General features: G+C 38.4%; 1 protein-coding gene across 1 annotated transcript in view; it reads right to left on the bottom strand.

Moving 5' to 3' along the window:
- Window positions 1-2,994: 2,994 nt before the first annotated feature.
- The window catches only part of nup43 (nucleoporin 43), a 31,424-nt gene continuing 22,569 nt past the window's right edge, over window positions 2,995-11,849 (bottom strand). The window contains exon 9 of the mRNA XM_079639070.1: window positions 2,995-4,288. Within this exon, the coding sequence (XP_079495196.1) occupies window positions 4,059-4,288 (230 nt within the window). The 3' untranslated portion in view covers window positions 2,995-4,058. The remainder of the gene's footprint in view (window positions 4,289-11,849) is intronic.

An 11,849-nucleotide genomic window follows, 5' to 3' on the forward strand; every position in this document is an offset into this window, starting at 1 on the left:
ACTTGAACTCCACCACTTGAGGCAGGAACTCTCCACCAACCTGAAGTGGGCAAGCCACCCTTTTCCGACTGAGAACCATGGCCTCGGATTTGGAGGTGCTGATTCTCATCCCAGCCGCTTCACACTTCGCTGCAAACCGTCCTGAGTACATCCCTAGGCGGTCCAGCTGAGACATGAACTCTTCTAGGCTGCACAGGTAGACCTGTTTGCCTCTCTAGGCCCATCCCATTGCCAGTTGTTCTACTCCCTGACCAAGGGGACTCTCGGCACGGATGCACTGGCACACAGCTGGCCCCGGGGCCTACACAAGTACGCGTTTCCCCCAGTGAGCCTTCTCGCACAGACACTGTGCAAAGTCAGGGAGGACGAGGAGTAGGTCTTGCTAGTTGCCCCTTATTGGCCCAACCGAACCCGGTTCCCCGAACTGATGCTCCTCTCGACAGCCCATCCCTCTGAGGAAGGACCTCCTTTCTCAGGAACGGGGCAACGAAGTCTGTCTCCCTCCACCCTCAAAGTGTATGTTGCCTCTATTGCTGCACATCAGGATGCAGTTGTCGGGAAATCCTTGGGTAAGCAACGGAAAGGGCATGCTTTCCCAGTGTTATTCAAGTCTGTCAGAGTGGGTCATGCGGAACAGCAGTGAGACTTTCTTTGGCCTAAGCCCTGTCCCATTTTCTGCCTTACGCTTACGCTAGGCACTGGAAGGTGGAAGCAATAGGTGGTATGTTACTTGTGATCCCAATTCGTCGGTTCAGTTCTGACATTAGCCCAACGTGACCGACTAAAAGGGTACATCTCAGTTTTGTATGTAACCCTTGTTCCCTGAAGGAGGGAATGGAGACGTATGTCCTTGCTGGACCACCACTGATCCCGGGCTCCTGCTTGGCTCCTCATCGGATAAACAAATGGTGCGTGCATTTGCTTCCTAAAGCGCGAGATGCAAATCTTGCACACCAATGTGCATTGGCTCGTTCTGTTAACACTCGAAGATGATAGGGCTCTCTGGCATGATCCCAGTTCGTTGGTTCAGTTCTTACGTACATCTCTGTTACATACTTAACCGTGACATTCCCCAGCTTGCCCTGTAAGAGGTGATTGTGAAGCATATTTTGGTCGTTCAGCTTTTTTTGTAAGAGCTCTTAAAAATATATGGAATAATTTACCAATCAACATTAGGCAGTTGAGGAATTAGGTATGGAATGGTCTCAGCCCAGCCTGAACCAGCGGTGAAGCCGAAACCAGTCTGACCGACTCGCTACAAATACCCAAAGCATCAGGGCTTGCACTTAATTTAAGACATTAAATTTGTAAGCACATAACACAAGAACAATTATCTATCAAATACAAGCAAGACTTTATTGATTATTCTAACACATAAAACTAATATCTAACACAATCACACGCACATTCATACGAGTTGCAGAAAGAAAGAGAGTGAGGAAAGAATGAGTTTTAAGAATGAGATAATGAAATCCCAAGTTTCTATATGCACTTATAAGACCTGACCTGAACGAACCATCAATCCTTAATTTAACCCTTCTATCGTTTCTTAGGCGGGTTATTAAATTTATATTAATGCACCAGTTCAGTTAAGAGTCTGGAGTTTACTTGCTTGGTTTCTTTGGGGATTCCTTTTGTCTGCCTAAAAGGGGGTTTCCCGGGTTCATTGATTGGCTGGCAGTCTTCTCTGGATAGATGTCTTGGGTGGCAAATCCCGTGGTGTGTTGGCGGGTGGATGGAAAGTCTTTGGAGTTCGAAGCGGGCCTTGCAGTCGAATCGTTTAAACAAAACTTTGCAGCAAAACTTAATTTAGAACCGAGACTTTCAAACGGAAAAGAAAACTAAGAAAAAGAAAGAAAAGTGAGACGAGTAGTTATGGCTTGACTGAAGCTGTTTAACCCATGTTCTTCTGATCTTGATTTGGGTTCTTTCGTCCGCTCGTCTACATGGTTACTTGTCTGTCTGGTGTAAATCTACTCTTCTGCTAAGAATAAAAAAAACTAACAACAACCCGAACTGAACTCCCTTTGTTCAGAATCCTAAGGTTTTAAACTCAAAAGTTTTTCCAGCCTCCTGGATGAGTTCTGACCAATTAGGCACAGTCTTTATTTGAGAGGTGGCATTTTCTTCCACTCATCGTAAATCATGCGTTATCTGTGATCTCTTTACTCTCCAGCTCTAGCAGAGAGAGTACAGAGGCCACAGTTTAGACATCATTACTATTATAAGAATACAAAACATTTTACACAATTTCAATCAAGCCATCTTCTGAATTACGAAAATATGATCGTAATGATAGGAAGCACGACACACTTTCATTCAAACTAATAGTAACCATTACATGACTTATGTGATCTAAGCATAATGGACACACATATAGAGGTTGTAAACACAATATATAATTATGTAGTTGGATTATGTTTGATTATAAGTTCATCAAGAATTGTTTTGGGATGATTTTATGTAATTTTATATGTAAAGTCTTAGTCTCAGTGGTTTTTGTGAGATCTCAACCCGGAGGTCGTTCAAAGGTCCTCAAGAAAAAGGAGGTCTCTTTTAAATCCATTGTCTTGAGATCCAACAACCTCTGGCGTTATCTTGTTGGGTGCCAGAGCCGTGCCGTCTAACCAATCTGAACCAATCTAACTTGACGACGTTCTTCGTTGTTGGGCTCATCTCTTTGACGCACGCTTGCATGGCCATACATTTCTTACTGGGGGGGGGGTTTTCGTTGGCTAGTGTAGACTGGCTGGAGCCGGGGGTTTATGGCTCTGGATTGGTGATTTGAGGTCTGGAGTGTTGAGTTCTGTGTGGGATTATGTTTGAACGAATCACCTGGAAGATTCATTTGTGTTGGGTTCGCCCTCAAATCCTACACAGCGAACGACTGTAAATGAAGCACACTCACACATATTCATGCAGTTCCCCGCATCCAAAGGTCTTGTTTGTCTTATATTCTCAGCATGCAAAGAGACAAATTCTTGCAAGATTATTGACAATTTAGTTTAATGTCCAAAACCCATGACACAATAATCCCCAAAGGACAACTGGACAGCAAGGTTTATATCAGGCCCAAACAGTTTCAGAATCAAATCACTGAGGGTGCTCTAGTAAAGTGTAAAGTAATTAAAGTAATGTGTGCAACAGCTCTAGGAACCACCAAAACAAGTATAGCAATGTACAGTGAGAGATTTACAAGATTTTACTTTACAAATAATTGCAACAGCATTTTAAAAATTATTTTGATTTTAAAAAAAAAAACACTAAACTTTTATTCAAATTCTGAATAGATTATATAAAGAGAAAGTGTCATTAAATAAAAAACTAATACTCACTGGAACTAATACTTAAACCCATCATTGTAAGAAATACAGCAGCAATTTTGCTATACTGTTATTATAATTAAGTATAACTCTAACCATAACAATAGCCTGGTAATTTAAATAAAAATGTTCCATATTAGCTGCTGCTCGTGAAAACAGATGATAAGAGACTGCTGTGTAGAGCTGTGAAAGAATCTCTGCCTACCTCTCCATCTTCGCCTAATGCTTCCTAGACCTTTTGCTTACAAGTTGGTTAATACATTTTTTTTTTATTGCTAGTGGCAATTGTAGAAGCATATTGTAATTTAGTGAAAATATTATTATTTAATTATATAAATTATCATCATCTTAGGGGAAGGTTACTCATTACAAAACAGCTGTTGTGGTCTGCATAAATGCAATGTATTATTACATTTTCGAAAAAGTGCACATAGGGCTATGCCATACGATAACACAAACTATCGTAGCTCCGCAAAGCCAATGCAATAATTTCAACATCAAAGTAAAAATTGGCTTTTAATAAACTACTTATAAAGTAACTCTGCAAGAAATATGGTAAACATTTATTATGTCCATATCATTGTATAAAAAAACTTGAGTAATTCAACATAACTTTTATGAAATAGAACGACTGTACACAATGCAATTTTAATTACTTAATTCTGGTTTAGTTTTAATCAATTGAACAAAGAAATTTATTGTCATATTCCAAGCATTCTCGTTTTAGGCGAGTAATCAAACAGGAACTTGTCTGTGGATGTACACAGCCTCCCCATCAGTCCCACATACTAAACACTGCTCAAGCACATCAAGACTGTTAACAGACAGTGTCTGGCTGGGCAGCATATGAGTCGCCTCCAGTCTACTTTTGCTGGAGTCCCCAGCAAGCCAGGCGCTGACCACAGAGTCATTCTCCCCTGCTTGTGGAGCGGCACTATGCGAGATGACCCTGCTGTTCCAGCCCCCTGAAACAAACCAGGAAACAGAAAATTATATGAAGATAAATACAATGAGTACAGTAGGTTCTACACTACCTATCAGGTCAATCCCTGAATATTGAATTAATTTCTAATCATTAATTCAATATCTAATAACCAGCTAATTATTATTCTTTGCCATATCTCCATGCAGTTTATTACACTTCAATGTAGGCTCTCGGATGAGTCCAGACTAAACGCCATTGGTTTCTAATTAGTGCAATTCTCATTAGAACTTGTTGTCCAACGTCGTATCTCGCCAGCACTGATGACATCCACGTTGTTCTTGGATGTCCTCTTTTTGTGGTACCTTCTACTCTTCCGTGCAATGCGATGTTTGCAATCCTGTTTTTATCCATACGAAGTACATGACCAAGCCACTGGTGTTGTCTTTTATGTACTTTTTGCACAATCGCTTCGGTCTGATTGAGGGCCTTTCTGATGTCATCGTTTCTCATCTTGTCTATGATGCGAACACCAAGTCGTCTTCTAAATGCTGCCATCTCGAATACACGTAGTTGTTTCTCTTAAGCACTTCAGCAAGTCTCCAAGCTTCCCAACTGTACAAGGCAATCAGGAGTATGAGGGATTAGTACAGTCTCATTCTTGGATGTTTTTGTTTTTCCAGATATTGTCCAGATCGCTCATCACTTTCAAGGCCGTGGCGTAGAGAAGTTCCAGTTTGCAGTCATTCCAAGATACTTTAAGCTTTTCACGCGCTGAAGTTTCTTCCCTCTGAGCAACAGTCCTTTTTTCTATTTTTCACTGTTCTCCAGTCTTCCACTCCGTTTTAGTCACTTATCTCTTGCCCATACTTTGAGCTGACATTGTCGACTCTGACCTGAGCATGTCTACGTAATTGTGTCAGAGACCAATATCATCGGCAAAGGGTAAATTGTTAATTGTTCTGCTGTTTACACATGCTCCGTGGCTTTCCTTAATGTGTTCCAGAGATGTTGAAGAGGTCTGGAGACAAAATGCTGTTGTAGACCAGTAGATGGCTGCAGAGGAGCAATCATTGGCTCATTTGCCATTTTCACTCCCTTTTATAGTTCTTTTTTTTTGGTTTTGCTTCATAATAAACAAATGATTTAACAAATTTTAGCAATTTTATTGCACTAGTATGAGTAGTATGCCGTATGAAGCATAGCAAGAGTGGGAAAAGTCAAAGTCTCATGCCATTTAGATTAAAGGAATTTCATAAAATAAATCTCAGATTTTACAGTGAATGGGAAAACGTCTTGAACTGCTCCCACATTATATGTAAACTGCATTTATGACAAAAAAACTACACAGACATAATTTTCTATCAATAAATCCACACACGAGCCCTATCATACACCCGGACCAATGTGGCGCTAGGCAAGTGTTTTTTGCTAGTTTTAGTTACCGACGCGGTTATCATTTTCACGTTCTGCAAGTTCACGTGGTTTAAATAGCAAATGCATTTGCGCCCATTTGTGCACCCATGGGCTGCAGGTCTGAAAATTAGGTGTGTTCAGGCACATTGCTATTTTGAGGCAACCGGAAATAGATTGCGATCTGGTTTAAAGTCAATGGCGCAATGCGCTTTAGATCGTTAAAATAGGGACCATTGTCATCTGTTTTTGACGCTGGTGCTGCTAGGGATGGGAATTGAGAACCGGTTCTATGTTTTATGAACCATCGATATTGTATGCCCTCGACGTTAACGAGTCCTCTTATATGGCTCCGAGTCAGCCATAGTTAGGGATACTGAACTCATGTAGCCTACTCATAAAAATGCCCCGATACCAACAACCAATACCAGGCAGCGTGTACAGTGTTTGTGTCCAGACAAAGAAACACTGGCAACAGAAATTATTATGGGGATAAAAAAAAAAGAAGGCTGTCTATGAAGTAAATGTATCTTAACAGTGGAATATTAAACGGAATATATATATATATATGAATATATATATATATAAATGAGAGAGAGAGAGAGAGAATATATATATAAATGAGAGAGAGAGAGAGAATATATATATATAAATGAGAGAGAGAGAGAGAGAGAGAGAGAGAGAATATATATATATAAATGAGAGAGAGAGAGAGAGAGAGAGAGAGAGAATATATATATATAAATGAGAGAGAGAGAGAGAGAGAGAGAGAGAGAGAATTTTGAATTTTTACACTCCTTTATTAACACATTTTTTGTCTTTTACAAATCCAACTTTTCTTTTAAAATTACACATTTACACATTTTTCCTCCTTAAATGGGAAAATAATTATAATTTAATAAAATAAAAAAAATTACAAAAGAAAAATTAAATGTTCTTCTTCATCAACTGTACACAAAGTTTTTCCAATTCCCCAAATTTCATTAAAAACCATTAAATTATTTGTAATTTTATAGTAAACAAATTCTGCTTTAATTCTTGCTGTTATTAGGCCTTTAAAAGTCAGATCAGGGTCCACTGAACATTCACCATTTAGTTTCCGCTTCCTTGTCAACCATATTGCCAACTTTGCCTCACCCACTATAAAGTTGATCAAAGAAATATTCTTCTTTGCAGCAACATATTTAAGACCAAAAATAAAATTCACTGTACTAAACACTTCTCCCAATTTTATGAACCAATCCTCCAAGGTCTGAAATAATCCTCTTAATCTAAGACAAAACAAAAAAACATGATCTATTGACTCCTCAACATTGCAAAAAACACATCCCTTTACCACAGTGGGATCAAAATGTGCCACATGTTTGTTTGTGGCTATCGCCCAGTGAATAACTCTCCACTGGAGATCTGCAGTCCTTTTCTCTATGGGAGATTTATACAAAGTTCTCCAACATCCCCTAGGGGAAGAATCTGCCCCCAAAAGATCTGTCCATTTGGATTCCTTCACTTTTGCTAGGGAGGAGTAGTGAGTCACTTTCACACATGTTATGTAGATTGCCTTCTTAGATGTATCTTCAAACATTATTAGCTGAGGAGTTCTGAAATTGAGAATTGAATCCTCCTCTGGTTGTTCTTCAATGGCTGCAGAAATCTTTAAGCATGGAAATGCATATTGTTCTTCATTGTTCTGCAGAGTCACCTCATTATCCTCTTGAAGCTGTCTCAATGCAGAAGGTAAAAACGAAAAGATTCTCTTTAGTATCATCTGCATGAATCTCACAGACTTGATACCAGTCAGACAGCACATCTCTTCAGGACTTTTCCAGTTGTTGCCAGTTCTTAAATCGGATACTTTTGTACAGTGAGCTTTTGCCATTACAGATCTTAAACTCTTCAGAGTTAATTCCTTGACTTCTATCAAAGGATTGCTGAAAAGAGGTTCATGTTGTCTCCAACTTCCAAGATCTGAAAACTCTCTCTCCACTTTAAAAACAGATTTCCATGCTTTTAAAATTGACTGATAAAAGGATGAAGTGCCACTCAAATCCAAATCAGTCAGCCTTATTAAAAACAACTGTTTGTCATATTTAAAAATGTCCACTTTTTGCAATAAAGCACAAGCCGTATCGGTCCACATGGATTCCCCAGAATACAAAAGTCTTTGCACCGCTTGGATTCTAAAGGTCTTAATTCGACTTTGTATGTCCATTAGTCCATGTCCACCTTCGTTGACTGGCAAAAAGAGCACAGCAGCCTTTGTCCAGTGATATCCAGACCAAAAAAATCAATTAATCTCTTTTGGATTTCACAAACAACATCATTTGGTGGGCTCATTACAATCATTTTATGCCAAATCATAGAGGCAACTAAGTTGTTAACAACCAGGGCCCTCCCCCTGTATGATAGCTTAGGTAACAACCACTTCCATCTGGACAATTTTCCACACACTTTTTCAACCATACCCTCCCAGTTCTTTTCCTGATATCTTTCCCTCCCAAGAAATACCCCTAAACACTTCAACCCTTCATTTCCCCATTTAATTCCACCTGGGAGTACTGGAGGAGGCTCCTCTTGCCAATTCCCCATAATGAACCCTTCACTTTTGTTCCAGTTGACCCTTGCAGATGAGGCCTTTTCATAAATATTAAGACTTTCTTTTAATACATCAACATCATTTTTGTTTTTGATAAAAACAGTGACATCATCTGCATACGCAGATACTTTAATAGGCCTGTTTTCAAAACCTTGAATTGCAAACCCTTGTAATTTGTTCCTTAATTGACATAATAGGGGTTCAATTGCTAAAGAATAGAGTTGTCCTGATAAAGGACATCCCTGTCTAATACCTCTATTTATTAAAACTGGCTGACTAAGTCCACCTCCCAACTTGAGCATGACTGATGCCCCATTATATAAAAGTTGTATTCCTGATAAAAAAGAATCTCCGATTCCAAAAGCTTTGAGAGTATTAAACAAATAACAATGGTCAACTCGATCAAAAGCCTTTTCTTGATCGATTGATAGTATACCTAGGTCTTGATTATCCATGTTTGCCAAATCAATAACATCCCTTAAAAGGAAGAGGTTATCCATTATAGTTCTCTTTGGTATACAATAAGTCTGATTTCTTTGTATCAAAGACCCAAGGTATGTTTTTAGTCTATTTGAAAGACACTTTGCAAGAATTTTGTAATCTGTACACAATAATGCCACTGGTCTCCAATTTTTTAAAAGACCAAGGTCGCCTTTCTTGGGGAGTAACGAAAGTACAGCTCTTTTACAACTTGTTGGCAGTTCCTTCTTTTCAAAAGAGGCTTTAAAAACCTCCAACATGTCTTCCTTGAGTACATGCCAAAAATGTTTATAAAATTCTGCAGGAAGTCCATCAATTCCAGGGGCTTTTCCAATAGAAAGTTGCTGAACTGCTTTTGACAATTCTTGTATCGTTATCTCAGAGTCCAACTCCTTTTGCTGTTCAGAATCCAGTTTAGGCATATCTTTGAGTAAAAAGTCCATACTTGAAACATCACACTTTTGTGCTCCAAACAAGTCCTTATAAAAATCCATTGCAAGCATCCTCATTTCTTTTGGATCAGAAGTTAAAGTTCCATTAGCACGTTTCAGGTGTAACATCTGCTTTCTTTCCATTACTTTTCTTTCCAGATTAAAAAAGAACGAACTAGGAGCGTCCATATCATTCAAAGAAGAAAAACGAGCTCTAATTAAAGCTCCTTTTGCATTTTCATGAAGAAGTGTTCCCAAAGCTTTCTTCCTTTTCCCCAACATGCTTACATCTGTTAAATTATTATTAACTGCATTTATTTCAAGTTGTTCTATATCTCTCTCCAGTTCTTTGATTGTCTTTTTAATCAAACTGTTTGTGTGGGCAGTATAATTTTGACAAAACATTCTTATTTGGGTTTTCCCCACTTCCCACCATTGCACAATATTATCATAATCATTTCTCCTTTCTTTCCAGTTATTCCACAATAAAACAAATTTCTCACAGAAATGTACATCATGCAACAATTTAATATTAAAATGCCAATAAAAACTGAAACTTTTAGATTTTTTTAAACTTATTTCAAATGAACACAGATGATGATCTGTAAAACCATTTGGGGAAATAACTGATTTTTTTACCCTATTATTATTACTTCTACTAATATAAAACCTATCTAGCCTTGCTGAACTAACATGATTACTGGAAACTTTTACCCATGTGTACTGTCTTGCCAAAGGATGATGTTCTCTCCAGACATCAAATAAATCATAATCCCTAATAATATTACTTAACACATTTACTGAAGGAGGACAAGGTTCCTCACCATTTCTATCCAAGGTAAAATCCAAGGTGCAATTCCAATCACCACCTAAAACCCAATATGCATTCTTATCAAAAGCTTTTAAGCCATCATTTACTTTCTTAAAAAAACTAATTCTCTCTGCTCCATTATTTGGTGCATATATATTAATAAATACAAACAATGAACCCATTATTTCAACTTGAACAACTAAACCCCTACCTTTTTCTATTTCACAAGTAGAAACAACAGTCATATTTATATTTTTTCCAAAAAGAATAGCAACACCCCCACTTAAATTTGAGCCGTGACTAAAGAAAATGTTTCCCTCCCACCACATTCTCCAGTCTATCTCATCTACCATATCACTGTGGGTTTCTTGTAAAAAAGTAATATTAATATTTTTAGTCTGTATATATTTAGATATAACTGCCCTTTTGTTTTTTTCCCTCCCTCCATTTATATTAATGGTTCCCATTTTTAAGCTCTCCATATAAAGAGGGAAAAAAAAGGAAAAAAATAGGACAGAAAGGAAAAACAATTTAGGATAGAAAAGATAATTCACCGTTCGTGACATTAAACAAGTTTAGTTAGTCTTTTAGTCAAACATTTGTCTCTCCTTAATGTTGTAACGATTTTCTTTAATCTAAACCTTTTCCTTCTGCTAAGTTCCTCAAATCCTACTGATCTCTGTATTTTCATTACTGAGATCAAGAACTTGTCAACGTCTGGAAAAAACTCTCTTACTTCAAACTTCCTGCCAAAAGTTTCATCAAGAAAATCATTGATTTCTTTTACAGTGTACAACTGCTCATCCCCATACTGAGATGGGATGTCCGACATTCAGAAAAAGTATCATCATCATCCCCTTCCTCCATTTCATGACCAATTCCTTCTTCCTCTATCTGTGAAACAAAAAGGTGATCTTCACTTTTATTACCACCACTAAGCCTATCTGTTTCAGGAGTACAAATGACTTCGGATCTTTCAACTTCGACACTTGTCCCACTATGTTCCTCAACTAGTACTTCACTTACTGTAGGCCTACTTTCTTCACTCTCTTTTACAACCTCACCATTTCCATCTTCACTTTTTCCCGTAGGCCTATTATGTTGATCTTTCCTTACCTGCTCTTCTAATGTTGGTAAAACTACTACTTCAGTTCCATTTGTGTTTTCATTTCTTTCAATCTGCTTTTTGTTTGGACAAGCGTTTTTCTTATGTCCAATATTTCCGCACTCAAAACATTTGAGGCTGCCAGTATTCGCATAAATCATATAGGATTTCCCTTCATGCTGAACGCGAAAAGAGATGTCCAAAGAAGGCGATTCCAAAAACATAAACACTTGGCGTCTGAATGAAAGCACGTGCTTTAATGCTTGATTTTTACAACCTAGCGGAATCATTTTTATTCCGCTAGCAAGTTTTCCAAACCTGAGTAGTTCTCGTTCAATTTCACTGCTAGGTATGAACGGTGGCACATTAGAAATGGTAACTTTCGTAGAAAGCGAAACCAGCGGTGAAATAACACAAAAAACACCACTTACCCACACTCCGCTCTCAATCAACCGACCAACCAAATTCTGCTCCTTCAAGAAGATCACAACGGCCTTATTCATTCGCGAGGCAGAAACTATATTTTCAAATCCAATTTGTTCTCCCGCCGCGACAAGTACATCCTCCACAGATGCATCGGCCACAGGCACGCACCTGACTCCATGACGGAGCGAGAGAGAGGAGTCACACCCACTCGCGTGAGCCTCCATTCTCGCACCCCGCCACGAGGTCAAACGAATAAAAAAAAGAACACAATTAACTAAATTAACAAACAAAAAAGGAAAAAGGAAAAAACAAACAGAAAAAAAAGATTTAAAGATTTCCCAAAAG

This window comes from Phoxinus phoxinus, assembly GCF_949152265.1.
Source record: "Phoxinus phoxinus genome assembly, chromosome: 16".
In the NCBI taxonomy this organism is placed as follows: domain Eukaryota; kingdom Metazoa; phylum Chordata; class Actinopteri; order Cypriniformes; family Leuciscidae; genus Phoxinus; species Phoxinus phoxinus.